At 45.1% G+C, this 17,886-nt stretch overlaps 1 protein-coding gene across 1 annotated transcript in view; it reads left to right on the top strand.

The window, feature by feature from the left end:
* The window catches only part of man2a1 (mannosidase, alpha, class 2A, member 1), a 246,509-nt gene that overhangs the window by 129,416 nt on the left and 99,207 nt on the right, over nt 1-17,886 (top strand). The window contains exon 12 of the mRNA XM_043710422.2: nt 14,354-14,421. Within this exon, the coding sequence (XP_043566357.2) occupies nt 14,354-14,421 (68 nt within the window). The remainder of the gene's footprint in view (nt 1-14,353; nt 14,422-17,886) is intronic.

The raw sequence follows: 17,886 nt of genomic DNA, 5'->3' as shown, positions 1-17,886 counted from the left end.
TTCTATTAACACTCAGCAGTGTGTATCATCTACAAAATGCATGCAGAAATTTCATCAAGGCTCCTTATACACGTCTTCCAAACCCACGATCACTAATATCGAGAAGAACAAGGGCATCAGCTTAATGGAAATATCACCACTTGCAAGTTCCCCTCCAATCCACTCACCATCCTAACTTGGAAATAAATCACCATTGCTTCAGTGTCACTGGGTCGGTAATCCTAGAACTCCAAACACATTGTGTATTCGTCTACAATAAATGGATTGAAGCAATTCAGGAAGTCCGGTCGCCACTACCTTCTCAAGGGCATTTAGGGATGGCCAATAAATGCCAGTAGCCCAGCCAGTGATGCCTATTTTCCATAAATGAAAATAAATTCTTAGATTCAAATTAAACTGTGTCATTTAAAATTTTGTGTTTCCTGAACAGTCCTTTACAATGAGATTATTAATTAGCCTGTTCTCAATGCACCTCACTAGATATTGGTTTCAAATTGGTTCCTCAGCATTGTTCTAGAAAATCATCTCTTACACATTTCAGCAATTTTGTCATGCATGGCATTAGTGCAAATAAAGTTTACCGAGCCTGAATGTTGATTGAAGTTCCCCATGATTGCTGCTTTACTCTGCATTACCAGTTTTGTCTGGTGGCCTGTAAACAACACCATCCAATGTTTGCTGCCTCTTGATCTTTCTTAACTCCACTCAAATTTATTCTACGTCTTGTCCTCTTTCACTAATGTACTAATCTCATTCTTTAATACTGCACCATCCTACCTGCTTTTCTTCTTTGTTTGTCCTTCTGAAATGTTGAATACTATTGGAATGTTCAGTTTGCAGTCTTGATCAGTCTTGATCCCCATAATTAGATCATATTTCTATTTATATTTATTTCTCTATAAATTGATCTACCTTGTTGTGACTAACCTTTAATCTTAGTTAACCCTTTGTGGTTCTCCTATTTAGTTTAGCTCGGGGAGTCCAGAACTAGAGGGCATAGGTTTAGGGTGAGAGGGGAAAGATATAAAAGAGACCTAAGGGGCAACTTTTTCACGCAGAGGGTGGTACGTGTATGGTATGAGCTGCCAGAGGATGTGGTGGAGGCTCGTATAATTGCAACATTTAAGAGGCATTTGGATGTGTATATAGGAAGGGTTTGGAGGGATATGGGCCGGGTGCTGGCAGGTGGGACTAGATTGGGTTGGGATATCTGATCGGCATGGACAGGTTGGATCGAAGGGTCTGTTTCCATGCTGTACATCTCTATGACTCTATGCTCATACTGTTTAATATGAACCTCTTTCCTGTGTTAGATTTGTCACTGGTACCTATATGGACCATGACACCTGGGATCCCTTGCCTCCCATTGCAATATCCACACGAGTCCAGAGCAGACAGGTGACATCTTGACATTGGACAGGCAACACTGCCTTCTGGACTGTTGTTGTCAGCTGCAGAGAACTGTTTATCCCCCTAACTACACTGTCCCCTGCTATCACTGCATTCCTATTAACTTCTCCTGTTTAAATTGCTTTGTGCACCATAGTTTCAAGGTGAGTTTGCTTAACAATCCTGCAGTGCTGCATTTGTCTACACAAGCTGCAAGAAATTCAAACCTGCTCAACAATTGCTAATGTTGGAGGCTCCTCATTTCTGTCTTTTGTAGCAACATATTTGCCACACTCAGTCACACTTTATGTCCTTGACCATGGGCCAAATCACTTGACCCTATCCTGAAGTATGAGACTGCTTCCGGGAGCAAAATATTGATGTAACTTTCCACCACTTGTCTGTCACAGTATCTGCAGCTCATCCTCCACCTCAGTGACTGAGCTCAAGTTCATCCAGTTGCGGATGTATATTTGGCTAAAGTGGTATCAGCAGATTATCACATTCTGCAGCTCCCACACATTACCTGCAGTGCCAACTTTATGTGTTTAATTAATTATTTCACTGATTTAATGTTAATTTAACATATCTAGTCCTCCCTGTGATTATATTTTTAATATTTAATATTCTTTTCTACTTATCCCAAGTGAAAATTCACTAGTTAACAAAAATAGGAAATATTTACCAGCCAATTTAATAAGCTTTACTCTTACAAGTGTACCTCATTATTACTAAAATTATAGGAGGACAGGAGAACATGCCAGGAGCAGCACATGGCATATCTGAAAATCAAGTATCAAACTGGTGAAGCTGCAAAACAGGGCTGCTTACATACCAAACAACATAGAACATAGAAGAATACAGCGCAGTACAGGCCCTTCGGCCTTCGATGTTGCGCCGATCCAAGCCCACCTAACCTACATTAGCCCACTATCCTCCATATGCCTATCCAATGCCCGCTTAAATGCCCATAATGAGGGAGAGTCCACCACTGCTACTGACAGGGCATTCCATGAACTCACGACTCGCTGAGTAAAGAACCTACCCCTAACATCTGTCCTATACCTACCACCCCTTAATTTAAAGCTATGCCCCCTTGTAATAGCTGACTCCATACGTGGAAAAAGATTCTCACTGTCGACCCTATCTAAACCCCTAATCATCTTGTACACCTCTATCAAGTCACCCCTAAACCTTCTTTTCTCCAATGAAAACAACCCCAAGTGCCTCAGCCTTTCCTCATACGATCTTTCTACCATACCAGGCAACATCCTGGTAAACCTCCTCTGCACCCGTTCCAGTGCCTCCACATCCTTCCTATAGTATGGCGACCAAAACTGCACACAATACTCCAGATGCGGCCGCACCAGAGTCTTATACAACTGCAACATGACCTCAGTACTCCGGAACTCAATTCCTCTACCAATAAAAGCCAGTATGCCATATGCCTTCTTCACCGCACTATTTACCTGGGTGGCAACTTTCAAAGATCTGTGTACATGGACACCAAGATCCCTCTGCTCATCCACACTACCAAGTATCCGTCCATTAGCCCAGTACCCCATCTTTTTATTACTCTTACCAAAGTGAATCACCTCACACTTAGCTACATTGAACTCCATTTGCCACCTTTCTGCCCAGTTCTGCAGCTTATCTATATCCCGCTGTAACCTGCCACATCCTTCCTCACTGTCTACAACTCCTCTGACTTTCGTATCATCCGCAAACTTGCTCACCCAACCTTCTAACCCCTCCTCCAGGTCATTTATAAAAATGACAAACAGCAATGGTCCCAAAACAGATCCTTGCGGAACACCGCTAGTAACGGCACTCCAAGATGAACCTTTGCCATCAACTACTACCCTCTGTCTTCTTCCAGCCAGCCAACTCCTAATCCAAACCTCCAACTCACCCTCAATGCCATACCTCCGTATTTTCTGCAGTAGTCTACCATGGGGAACCTTATCAAACGCCTTACTAAAATCCATATACACCACATCTACCGCTTTCCCCTCGTCCACCTCCTCAGTCACCTTCTCAAAGAATTCAATAAGGTTTGTGAGGCACGACCTGCCCTTCACAAAACCATGCTGACTATCCTTGATCACATTATTCCTCTAGATGTTCATAAATCCTATCCCTTACAATTCTCTCTAAGACTTTTCCCACAACAGAAGTGAGACTCACTGGCCTATAGTTACTAGGGTTATCCCTACTCCCCTTCTTGAACAAGGGAACCACATTTGCTAGCCTCCAATCTTCTGGCACTACTCCTGTAGACAACGAGGACATAAAAATCAAGGCCAATGGCTCTGCAATCTCCTCCCTTGCTTCCCAGAGAATCCTAGGATAAATGCCATCTGGCCCAGGGGACTTATCTATTTTCACCCTTTCCAGAATTTCCAACACCTCTTCTCTACATACATCAAAGCCATCCATTCTACTTAATTGTGACTCAGTACTCACATTGACAACAATGTCCTGTTCCTGATTGAATACTGACGAAAAGTATTCATTCAGTGTCTCCCCAATCTCTTCAGCCTTCACACGCAACTTCCCACTACTATCCTTGACTGGACCTATTCCTACCCTAGTCATTCTTTTATTCCTGACATACCTTTAGAAAGCCTTAGGGTTTTCCCTAATCCTACCAACTAAGGACCTTTCATGTCCCCTCCTTGCTGTTCTTAGCTCTCTCTTCAGGTCCTTCCTGGCTACCTTATAACTCAATCGCCCCAATTGAACCTTCACGCCTCATTTTTACATAGGCCGCCCTCTTCCATTTAACAAGGGATTCCAATTCCTTATTAAACCACGGCTCCCTCACATGACCTTTTCCTCCCTGCCTGACGGGTACATACTTATCAAGGACACTCAATAGTTGCTCCTTGAACAAGCTCCACATATCAATTATGCCCTTGCCTTGAAGCTTACATTTCCAAGCCACACATCCTAAGTCATGCCTCACCGCATCATAATTTCCCTGCCCCCAGCTATAACTCTTGCCCTGTAGTGCACACTTATCCCTCTCCATCACTAGAGTAAAAGTCACCGAATTGTGGTCACTGTCCCCAAAGTGCTCACCTACATCTAATTCTAACACCTGGCCTGGTTCATTACCCAGAACCAAATCCAGTATGGCCTCACCTCTTGTTGGCCTATCTACATATTGTGTCAGAAACCCTCCTGCACACATTGGACAAACACTGACCCATCTAACGAACTTGAGCTATAGCTTTGAGGAGAAAGTGAGGTCTGCAGATGCTGGAGATCAGAGATGGAAATGTGTTGCTGGAAAAGCGCAGCAGGTCAGGCAGCATCTAGGGAACAGGAGAATCAACGTTTCGGGCATTAGCCCTTCAGGAATGAGGAAAGTTGGTTCAGCAGGCTAAGATAAAAGATAGGGAGGAGGGACTTGGGGGAGGGGCGTCAGAAATGTGATAGGTGGAAAAAGGTCAAGGTGAGGGTGATAGGTCAGACTGGGGTAGGGGCGGAGAGGTCGGGAAGAAGATTGCAGGTTAGGAAGGCGGTGCTGAATTTGATGGATTTGACTGAGACAGATTGGGGGGAGGGAAAATGAGGAAACTGGTGAAATCCGAGTTCATCCCTTGTGGTTGGAGGGTTCCTAGCCGGAAGATGAGGCGTTCTTCCTCCAACCGTCGTTTCGCTGTGGTCTGACGATGGAGGAGTCCAAAGACCTGCATATCCTTGGTGGAGTGGGAGGGGGAATTGAAATGTTGAGCTACAGGGTGGTTGGGTTGGTTGGTCCGGGTGTCCCAGAGGTGTTCTCTGAAACGCTCCGCAAGTAGGCGGCCTGTCTCCCCAATATAGAGGAGGCCACATCGGGTGCAAAGGATGCAATAGATGATATGTGTGGAGGTACAGGTGAATCTGTGGCGGATATGGAAGTTTCCTTTGGGGCCTTGGAGGGAGGTGAGGGGGGAGGTGTGGGCGCAAGTCTTGCACCTCCTGCGGTTGCAGGGGAAGGTGCCGGGAGTGGAGGTTGGGTTGGTGGGGGGTGTGGATCTGACGAGGGAGTCACGGAGGGAATGGTCTTTATGGAATGCTGATAGGGGAGGGGAGGGAAATATATCCTTGGTGGTGGGGTCCGTTTGGAGGTGGCGGAAATGGCGGCGGATGATGCGCTGTACATGGAGGTTAGTGGGGTGGTAGATGAGGACCAGTGGGGTTCTGTCCTGGTGGCGGTTGGAGGGGCGGGGTTCAAGGGCGGAGGATCGGGAAGTGGAAGAGATGCGGTGGAGGGCATCGTCGACCACATCGGGGGGGAAATTGCGGTCCTTGAAGAAGGAGGCCATCTGGGATGTCCGTTTTTGGAACTGGTCCTCTTGGGAGCAGATGCGGCGGAGCAGATCTGGGAGCAGATCCGTCCATAACCTCATTACCTCGGGGGATCTCCCATCCACCGCCTCCAAACTCATAGTCCCACAACCCCGCACCTCCCGCTTCTACCTCCTGCCCAAAATCCACAAACCTGACTGCCCCGGCCGACCCATTGTCTCCGCCTGCTCCTGCCCCACCGAACTCATCTCCGCATACCTTGACACCGTCCTGTCCCCCTTAGTCCAAGAACTCCCCACCTACGTTCAGGACACCACCCATGCCCTCCATCTCCTCCATGATTGTCGCTTTCCCGGTCCCCAACGCCTTATTTTCACCATGGACATCCAGTCCCTGTACACCTCCATCCCCCATCACGAAGGATTCAAAGCCCTCCGCTTCTTTCTTTCCCGCCGTACCGACCAGTACCCTTCCACTGACACCCTCCTTCGACTGACTGAACTGGTCCTCACCCTGAACAACTTCTCTTTCCAATCCTCCCACTTCCTCCAAACGAAAGGAGTAGCCATGGGCACCCGCATGGGCCCCAGCTATGCCTGCCTCTTCGTAGGATATGTGGAACAATCCATCTTCCGCAATTACACTGGCCCCACCCCCCACCTTTCCCTCCGCTACATCGATGACTGTATCGGCGCCGCCTCGTGCTCCCACGAGGAGGTTGAACAGTTCATCCACTTCACCAACACCTTCCACCCCGACCTCAAATTCACCTGGACAGTCTCAGATTCCTCCCTCCCCTTCCTCAACCTTTCTATTTCTATCTCAGGCGACCGAATCAACACGGACATCTACTACAAACCGACCGACTCCCACAGCTACCTGGACTACACCTCCTCCCATCCTGCCCCCTGTAAAAACGCCATCCCATTCTCCCAATTCCTTCGACTCCGCCGCATCTGCTCCCAGGAGGACCAGTTCCAAAAACGCACATCCCAGATGGCCTCCTTCTTCAAGGACCGCAATTTCCCTCCCGACGTGGTCGACGATGCCCTCCACCGCATCTCTTCCACTTCCCGATCCTCCGCCCTTGAACCCCGCCCCTCCAACCGCCACCAGGACAGAACCCCACTGGTCCTCACCTACCACCCCACTAACCTCCATGTACAGCGCATCATCCGCCGTCATTTCCGCCACCTCCAAACGGACCCCACCACCAAGGATATATTTCCCTCCACTCCCCTATCAGCATTCCGTAAAGACCACTCCCTCCGTGACTCCCTCGTCAGATCCACACCCCCGACCAACCCAACCTCCACTCCCGGCAACTTCCCCTGCAACCGCAGGAGGTGCAAGACTTGCGCCCACACCTCTCCCCTCACCTCCCTCCAAGGCCCCAAAGGAAACTTCCATATCCGCCACAGATTCACCTGTACCTCCACACATATATCATCTATTGAATCCTTTGCACCCGATGTGGCCTCCTCTATATTGGGGAGACAGGCCGCCTACTTGCGGAGCGTTTCAGAGAACACCTCTGGGACACCCGGACCAACCAACCCAACCACCCTGTAGCTCAACATTTCAATTCCCCCTCCCACTCCACCAAGGATATGCAGGTCTTTGGACTCCTCCATCGTCAGACCACAGCGAAACGACGGTTGGAGGAAGAACGCCTCATCTTCCGGCTCGAAACCCTCCAACCACAAGGGATGAACTCGGATTTCGCCAGTTTCCTCATTTTCCCTCCCCCCAACCTGTCTCAGTCAAATCCTTCAAATTCAGCACCGCCTTCCTAACCTGGAATCTTCTTCCCGACCTCTCCGCCCCCACCCCAGTCTGACCTATCACCCTCACCTTGACCTCTTTCCACCTATCACATTTCCGACGCCCCTCCCCCAAGTCCCTCCTCCTTGAGCTATAGCTTTCCCAATCAATATCAGGAAAGTTAAAGTCCCCCATAACAACCACCCTATTACTTTCACTCTTCTCTTGAATCATCCTCGCAATCCTTTCTTCTACGTTTCTAGGACTATTAGGAGGCCTGTAAAAAACTCCTAACAGGGTGAACTCACCTTTCCTATTCCTAACCTCAACCCAAACTACCTCAGATGGCGAGTCTTCATCCATCGTCCTTTCCACAGCTGTAATACGATCTTTGACAAGCAATGCCACACCTCCCCCTCTTTTACCCCCACCTCTGACCCTACTAAAACATTTAAACCCTGGAACCTGCAACAGCCAATCCTGTCCCTGTTCTACCCATGTCTCCGTAATAGCCACAACATCGAAGTCCCAGGTACCAACCCACGCTGCAAGTTCACCTACCTTATTTCGTATACTTCTTGCATTGAAGTATACACACTTCAAGCCACTTTCCTGTTTACAGGCACCCTCCTTTGAAATTGATGCCATGTTCCTAACCTCCCTACACTCCAGGTCCTGCACCCTAAAGCTACAGTCTGGGTTCCCATGCCCCTGCAGAGTTAGTTTAGCATAAGCAGCAAGTAATAGAAACTAGAAACATACAAAATAAATGCAGGAGTAGGCCGTTCGGCCCTTCAAGCCTGCACCACCATTCAAAATGATCATGGCTTATTATGCCATTTCAGTATTCCAATCTCATTTTGTCTCCACACCCCTTGATTGCTTTAGCTGCAAAGGCCGTGTCCAGCTTCCTCTTGAATTTATCTAATAAACTGATCCCAACAGATTTAAGTGGTAGAGACGTCCACAGATTCACAACTCTCTTTGAGTGAAGATATTCTTCCTCATCACAATCCTGAATGACTTAGCTCTATTCTTAGACTAGACCCTCCCCCCCCCTCCCCCAAGTTCAGGACTTCCCCAACATCTGGGAACATTCTTCCCAGATGTAGCCAGTTTAGTCCCAGCAGGATTGAAAAGTAGCAAGTAACATTTCTGGTACACAAATGCTAGGCAATAGCCATTTCCAACAAGAAAGAATATATCCATTGTCCCTTGATATGTAATAACATTACAATCACTGAATCTCTCAATATCAATATGCTGGGCGTTACCATCCTTGAGACTGTGAGAAACGAAGCTTACTCACTTCAATAATTTCAGTCCGAGACAAGACCTGAATCAGTGTCATTTATTTCACTCTTGCAAGAGGGTGTGGTGTCCACTGTCCAGAAGGCAGGGACACACACACACTGAATTCAACTAGTACACAACATTTATGTAATTTGGTTCCTATTCTTTCATCCCTTTGCTCCTCCCCTGTTTACATCTCCCACCTCTCTAAGACTCATTGCTCTTGTTTATCTCTTGCCTTATCCGGCCTTGTCTGTGACAAAATGCTTAGTTCTGGTTTCACAAGGCCGTTTGACCACATCCTGCTGCGGTCCATTGTTAGGTATATCCTCCCTTACTTGTTATGACCTTATGACCTCATGACTTCTTGATTGTGGTTTGTTCTTGTTCTTGCAGAAGCGGGAAACAGATGCTTATAACTACTGTTTGTACAGGCATATCCAGCTTAACCCCCTCCCCTCACAGCACCTTATCTACTTGTCTGTAACATCTACCATTGTTTGCAGGCACATTTCATTCTTGCATGCACATTTTAGCTAATACAAAAACAATTATGTATTTCCTTCACAGTTTTCATTCTTGTTGACTCAGCTCTTGGCTGAAACAATTATACACTGGTGTGAGCTCATTTACCTTGCATGAGTAATTATGATTGCAGAAGTAACACTACTTTACCTATATCCCACAAGACCAGAAACCAAACGGAACCATCCATATAAATATGGTGGTTACAAGAGCAGGTCAGATGTTAGGAATTCCGCAGCACATAACTCACCTCCTTACTCTCCAAAACCTGTCCACCATGTTTAAGGCACATGTCAAGAATATGATGGAATAGTTGCCACTTGCCTGGATGCATGCACCTTCATTAGCACTCAAGAAGCAAGACACCATCAACAGCAAAGTGTCCCGCATTATTGCCACAACATCCACAACTATTCACTCTCTCAACTAAGGACTCTCCGTAGCAGCAGTGTTTACCATCCAGAAGATGCATTGCAGAAATTCACCAAGACTCCTGAGACAGTGTCTTCCAAACCCATGACAATTGATCTCGAAGAATGAGGACATCAGAAATATGGGAATTCCACTGCTTGCAAATTCCCCTCCAAGTCATTCTGACTTGGAAGTATATCATTGCACCTCCAATCTGTGGATCAAAATCTTGGAAGTCCCTCCCTGATGGTGTCATAAGTGTACCTATACCAAATAGACTGAAGCAGTTCAAGAATGCAGCTTACCACCACCGCATGGCGGGCAACCAGGGATTGGCAATAAATGGCACAACCAGTGACACCCACCGTTCACAAATGAATTTAAAGAACTACCTGAATTTGAAATGCAAGTTACTAGGATGCTCACCAACTGATCATCTACTTGTTTTCCTGTGATGATCAAATGGGTCAATGGGCTGAAAAATGAAGTTCAATCTGGATAAATGTGAGTTATTCATTTTGGTATAACAAACAGGGGTAGGGCTGATAGAATTAATGGTAGGGCCTTGGGCAGTGTTGCAGAACAGAGGGACCTAGGGGTGCAGGTACATAATTCTTTGAAGTTTGCATCACATATCGACAGGATGGTTAAAAAAAGCGTTTGGCACACTTGCCTTCATTGCTCAGTCCTTTGAGTATAGGAGTTGGGAAATCACGTTAAGGTTGTACAGGATATTGGTAAGCCTCTTCTGGAATACTGTATCCAGTTCTAGTTGCTCAGTTACAGGAAGAATATTATCAAGCTGGAGGGTGTTCAGAAGAGATTTACCAGGATGCTGCCAGGTATGGAGGGTTTGAAATATAAAGAAAGGCTGGATAAGCTGGGACTTATTTCACTGGAGTATAGGAGGTTGAGAGGCAACCTGATAGAAGTTTGTAAAATATCGAGATGTATAGATAGAGTTGATGGGAGATTTATTTTCCCTCGGATGGGGGATTTCTAGACGAAGAGGCATATTTTTAAGGTGAGAGGAGAGAAATTTAAAAAAGATGTGAGGTAAATTTGTTACACAGAGGGTTGTTCATATTTTATTTAGAATCCTTAGTGTGGAAACAGGCCCTTTGGCCCAACAAGTCCACACTGACCCTCCAAAGAGTAACACATCCAGACCCATTCCCCCTACCCTACACAGAGGAACGTCAATTGTCTGAACAGGATGGGCAGGCAGTATTTCATTTGGATAAATGGTTATTCGGATAACTGATTCAGTGCCCCTCCCCTGTGGGATTCGGGGTTTTCTGAAGTTTCCTTTTTCCTCGCTCTGCCTGTCTTGCTCCCTCTTTCTAGGCAACAGCACACCCCTTGCCCTGCAACCTTCCCCCCCCCCCCCCCGCCCCATACACACGCACAAGCACATGCACACACATGCACACAGCCAAATGCGCAACTTTTTGACAAGTTCCAACTCTGCCCTGTACAGGACAATGTTGAAGAGATTATCTGGGGACAGAGGTTTAGGGTACATCCCTGTCTAGAACTCCATGGAAAGTGTTGGGGAAGAGAGAAAGAGAGAGAGAGAGAGGGCAGTCATTTGGAGATGGTGCCTGAGATCCCATTGATGTCCAGGACTGTTCTCGGCAGCACTTTTGTAAGCCAAATTCACTTTTAATCATTGTAAACAAAAGATGCGATCAGTGTTGGTAATATCTCTTTGTAATGTTTCTATCGGAACCTTGAGACCTTCTTCGGATAATCTGAAATTCGGATAATTGATATTTGGATAATCGAGGCTCCTCTGTATTTACCCCTGACTAATGCACCTGACTTACACATCCCTGAACACTATGGGCAATTTGGCATGGCCAGTTCACCTCACCTGCACATCTTTAGATTGTGTGAGGAAACCCATGCAGACACGGGGAGAATATGTGGACTGAACTTCAAGAGGAAGTGGTGGATATGGGTACGATTACAATGTTTAAAAGACACTTGGATAAATACAGGAATAGGGAATGTTTGAAAGGATATGGGCCAAGTGCAGGTAGGTGGGACCAGTTTAGTCTGAGATTATGTTCGGCATGGATTGGTTGGACTGAAGGGTCTTTTTTCATGCTGTCTGACTCTGTCACACTTGATTTTTTCTGAAATACGATCAGTCTGATCTGAAGGTAAATTGGAGCCGATTGCTGTTTTAGGTGCTGTTGCATTTGTCCAGTTTTTTTCTCTTCCACTGTTTAAAGTGCTGGTGTTTGGCTCAGGATTCCCTTTCTTCCCACACTTTTTCTGTATCTCTCCACAATTCCTTCTTGACTGGGAAGGAAGTGAATCAGAGAAATATATGGTATGAAAATCATAAAATGTAAAGCTTGCACATAGCCTTGGGTCTGTGTAATATTTTGAATCAGACCTTGAGGAATGTGCAGATCCAGTAGTTGTAAGTTTTGAGTGTGCTGTGCAAAGCAAATGTTCATTATTTGTTATTATAGTGTGACTAACATTAAGTTCAGAATGTTAAAAGCTAAATTACTGCAGATGTGAGAACTTTGTGGGAAGCTAGAGAAGTGATTGCTGGGCCTCTTGCTGAGATATTTGTATCATCGATCGTCACAGGTGAGGTGGCGGAAGACTGGAGGTTGGCAAACATGGTGCCACTGTTTAATAAGGGCGGTAAAGACAAGCCTGGGAACTATAGACCGGTGAGCCTGACCTCGGTGGTGGGCAAGTTGTTGGAGGGAATCCTGAGGGACAGGATGTACATGTGTTTGGAAAGGCAAGGACTGATTCGGGATAGTCGACATGGCTTTGTGCGTGGGAAATCATGTCTCACAAACTTGATTGAGTTTTTTGAAGAAGTAACAAAGAAGATTGATGAGGGCAGAGCAGTAGATGTGACCTATATGGACTTCAGTAAGGCGTTCAACAAGGTTCCCCATGGGAGACTGATTAGCAAGGTTAGATCTTATGGAATACAGGGAGAACTAGCCACTTGGATACAGAACTGGCTCAAAGGTAGAAGACAGAGGGTGGTAGTGGAGGGTTGTTTTTCAAACTGGAGGCCAGTGACCAGTGGAGTGCCATAAGGATCAGTGCTGGGCCCTCTACTTTTTGTCGTTTACATAAATGATTTGGATGCGAGCATAAGAGGTACAGTTAGTAAGTTTGGAGATGACACCAAAATTTGGAGGTGTAGTGGACAGCGAAGAGGGTTACCTCAGATTACAACAGGATCTGGACCAGATGGGCCACTGGGCTGAGAAGTGGCTGATGGAGTTTAATTCAGATAAATGTGAGGTGTTGCATTTTGGGAAAGCAAATCTTAGCAGGACTTATACACTTAATGATAAGGTCCTAGGGAGTGTTACTGAACAAAGAGACCTTGGAGTGCAGGTTCATAGCTTCTTGAAAGTGGAGTCGCAGGTAGATAGGATAGTGAAGGCAGCGTTTGATATGCTTTCCTTTATTGGTCAGAGTATTGAGTACAGGAGTTGGGAGGTCATGTTGCAGCTGTACAGGACATTGGTTAGGCCACTGTTGGAATATTGCATGCAATTCGGGTCTCCTTCCTATCGGAGAGATGTTGTGAAACTTGAAAGGGTTCAAAAAAGATTTACAAGGATGTTGCCAGGGTTGGAGGATTTGAGGTATAGGGAGGGGCTGAACAGGCGGGGGCTGTTTTCCTTGGAGCATCGGAGACTGAGGGGTGACCTTATAGAGGTTTACAAAATTATGAGGGGCGTGGATAGGATAAATAGTCAAAGTCTTTTCCCTGGGGTCGAGGAGTCCAGAACTAGTGGGCGGCACGGTGGCACAGTGGTTAGCACTGCTGCCTCGCAGCGCCAGAGACCCGGGTTCAATTCCCGCCTCAGGCGACTGACTGTGTGGAGTTTGCACGTTCTCCCCGTGTCTGCGTGGGTTTCCTCCGGGGGCTCCGGTTTCCTCCCACAGTCCAAAGATGTGCAAGTCAGGTGAATTGGCCATGCTAAATTGCCCGTAGTGTTAGGTAAAGGGGTAAATGTAGTGGTATGGATGGGTTACGCTTCGGTGGGTCGGTGTGGACTTGTTGGGCCGAAGGGCCTGTTTCCACACTGTAAGTAATCTAATCTAATCTAATCTAATCTAAAACTAGAGGGCATAGGTTTAGGGTGAGAGGGGAAAGATATAAAAGAGACCTAAGGGGCAACGTTTTCATGCAGAGGGTGGTACGTGTATGGAATGAGTTGCCAGAGGATGTGGTGGAGGCTGGTACAATTGCAACAGTTAAGAGGCATTTGGATGGGTATATGAATAGGAAGAGTTTGGAGGGATATGGGCCGGGTGCTGGCAGATTGGACTAGATTGGGTTGGGATATCTGATCGGCATGGACAGGTTGGACTGAAAGGTCTGTTTCCATGCTGTACATCTCTATGATTCTATATAGGAAATTTGAAGTAAATACAGAAAATGCCAGAGACATTCCGCAGGTTTGTGGTAAGAGAAACAAAATTAATATTTTCTATTCTGAGGAAGTCAAACTGTTAACTTTGTTTTACTGAACGCACGTGCTGCCAAGCCTTCTGTGTTTCTCCATCATTTTCTGTTTTTATTTAGTTAAGGATATCTCTTGATTTAAGTAGATTAATTGGTAGAACAAAATACTATAATTTCATTCAAATGCTCTCTGTTTCATTTCAGGATGATAGTCAAGCCTCGCAAGACTCATTACCTCAAAGAACAACTATTGAATTAAGCGTAACACCCAGGTTTGCAATTTACATATTGAATATCTTTAAAGACCTTCTGGAAAGGCTGTAAGGTGGACCAGCGATTCTCAAAGCTACTTCCCATTACTTGCTCAGCACAAGCTGACCCAAGAAAAGCTGCTGAGTTACCCACCTAGCAAGTGCCTCTCCTGCTAAATAATAATGAACGTGGGCAGAAACTGAACTGGATTAACCAAATAAATAGTGTGGCTACAAAAACAGGTTAAAGATAGGAATTATCGAGCAAGTAGCTCACTTCGTAACTTCCCAGAGTTTGTCTGCCATCGATAGAGCCAAGATTGTGATGGAATACTTCCCACTTGCCTGACTGAGTGCAAGTGGGAAGTTCCAACAATAATCAAGAAGCTTGATACCATCCAGGACATGCATTCTTACTTAATTGGCCTTGCATCCACAAATATTCATTCCCTCCACAACTAATGCATTATAGCAGCAATGTACATTCACAAGTTGTACTGCAGAAATTGATTTGGAGACACAGGTGTTGAACTGGGGTGTCGGAGTGCTGCTCCTTAATCAGGTGGTTGTGGAGAATAAGATTGTAAGACACAGAATTTATAGCAAACTTTTACAGTGTGATGTAACTGAAATTATACATTGGAAAAGACCTGGACTGTTTGTTACGTCTCTCATCTTTTCGAATGACCATGTTGGTTTCAGTTCTTTCATATGTAAATCACAGAACTTTTGTTTAAAAGTTACATTCTCAAGTGAACTTTAACAATTGATGTCATGTTGGCCCATATAATGTATTGAACGTGTGAGCTACCCTGTGAGGCTGTCTGTGCCACAATGGTCAGACTGATCCTAATCTATAAAACCAACTTACAGAATCTTACATGGATTCATGCAGTTTTTGAGCAAAATAAAATGTAATTCTGCAAGTACAAATTCACCCCACAAACTTATGCGTATGTGTGCACGTGGGTGTGTGTATGTGGGGGTGGGGAATTATGAGTGTCTGTAAGAGAGTGTGTGAATGCGAGTGTAAAGGGATATACGACTGAGTGTGTGTGTGTGGGAGCATATAAGAGAGGGTCTGCGTGAGGGTGTGTGTGTCTGTAGGAGAGTGAGTGTGTGTGTGTGTGTATTGGGGTCACCTGTAGTGTGACATGAACCCAAGGTCCCGGTTGAGGCCATCCTCATGGGTACTGAACTTGTCTATCAGCCTTTGCTCGGCCACATTTCATTGTTGCCTGTCCTGAAGTCCGCCTTGGAGGACGGTTACCCGAAGGTCCGAGGTCGAATGTCCTGTAGCAGAGGCTACAGCAACAGATAAATGGACACCGCACAACAATCAACAGACAGGAGTGTTCCCTCCCAGGCAGAGAACACTTCAGTGGTCTGGGGCATTCGACTTCGGACCTTCGGTGACCGTCCTCCAAGGCGGACTTTGGGACAGGCAACAACGAAAAGTTTGGTACTGGTGAGGTTGGCCTCAACCAGGATCTTGGATTCATGTCAAACTACAGGTGACCCCATTTCACTATACACAAAGACGCAATGCGCGAGCACAGATGCATACACACGCGTGTGCGCACACTCACGCAGTCTCTTTTTCATACACTCACACTTACATTCCCCCCACACACACTCTCTTATACCCCTTTACACTCACATATACACACACTCTCACAGACACTTATTAATTCCCCCCCACCACCACCACCACCCAGCACTAACACCCACCCACATGCACACATATACATATAAGTTTGTGGGGTGAATTTATACTTGCAGAATTACATTTTACTTTGCTCAAAAACTGCATGAATCCATGTAAGATTCTGTAAGTCCGTTTTGTAGATTAGAATCAGTCTGACTATTGTGGCACAGGCAGCCTCACAGGAAAGCTCACACCTTCAATACAGTATCTGGACTGACATGACACCAATTGTTAAAGTTCACTTGAGAATGTAACTTTTAAACAAAAGTTTTGTGATTTACATATGAAAGAACTGAAACCAACATGGTCATTCTAAAAGATGAGAGACGTAACAAACAATTCAGGTCTTTTTCAATATTAAATTTCAGTTACCTCACACTAAACCTTTGCTATGAATTCTGTGTCTTATAATCTTATTCTCCACAACCACCTGATGAAGGAGCAACACTCCGAAAGCCAGTGCTTTCAAATAAACCTGCTGGACTATAACCTGGTATTGTGTAATTTTTAACTTAGCAAAAATTGACTACTGCTTCTTCCAAACTCACAACCACTATATTTGGAAGGATATTCATAGCATACCTCAATTTTTCAAGGACAATTAGGGATCGGTAATAAATGCTGGCCCAGCCAGTGATGCCCTCATTCCCTAAACAAATAAAATAGTGTGGTGCTTAAATGGCCTATAATAGCCTAAATAGGCTCAGTGAGAGAAAAATAGCTCAGCATGTCCACTGCTCCCTATAAATGGTTGGGAGTTGATAGTTGCCTCAGAGTCATTATTCTGATGCAACAATGTGCATATTACTCCTTGTTTCCTTAACACTGGACATGGATATCGTGATATCGAAGAATTCAACAGATGTTTAGTACAGCTAGCTATTACATACAAACATTACATTCACATATAAGTAAATTTGTGGACTGAAATTTGTTCAACACTAGGGGTTAAAAGTTAGTCACACAGTGTTTATATTTTTCAAGTCAGTGTTTTATTCTAAATCACACACCACGAGTTTCCCCATGTAAACATCCAGTTCTCACCCAATTACTCCTTAATAGATATGAAATGATCACGTTTTCTATTTCCAGTCAGTCTCTGGCATCCCTGCCAATCCTTACTAGATGATGATATTATGTTTTTAAATTATACAGAGAGTCCACCTTCCTGTAACATGTCATCATTCAAGTGACCGCAGGGTAACATAGAGTGTGAGATATTTATATCTTCAGGTCGAACACTATGATATAATAATGATATTATGAGTTTCTCTTAAAAAAAAAAATTGGCATACTGACCATAAGACATACTGAAAAATCTTCAATTTTCTAAAGATTGAAATAAATCCCGAACAGATATATGTGGTTATACCCAGGTATGTATTGCCAGTTTGATCATTATACAAATAGATAAAGCAGAGTTACAGAGTTCAAAGTTCACTGTGAAGCTTCAGGACTTTGACAATTCATCTTGATCATCTACCCATTTGGTGAAGTACCCAACGTTCTCTTTTCACTTGTTTGACAACTTGATTGTCTTGCTACTGGTTGCTGTCATTCCACACAATCATCTTCATCAGAGTGTTTTTCCTCACTCTCATCATGCATGATTGATATGCTGCATGATTCATATGCTGGCTTTTATTCCTTTGTGACATAAGCATCATGACCAACAATGATTTTGTATGATCTGGACTAGTTGGATATCTTAAAAATCTTTGAATTTCTAAGTTGCACTTTCCACTCAATTCACAGTTTTGGTAGTTCTCTATCTGTTT

Source organism: Chiloscyllium plagiosum, unplaced genomic scaffold (assembly GCF_037043375.1).
Source record: "Chiloscyllium plagiosum isolate Xiang-an unplaced genomic scaffold, Cpla_swu_hap1 HiC_scaffold_2, whole genome shotgun sequence".
NCBI classification, from domain to species: domain Eukaryota; kingdom Metazoa; phylum Chordata; class Chondrichthyes; order Orectolobiformes; family Hemiscylliidae; genus Chiloscyllium; species Chiloscyllium plagiosum.
The sequence above is the reverse complement of the archived record's forward strand: the minus strand, read 5'-3'. Positions and strand labels throughout refer to the sequence as shown.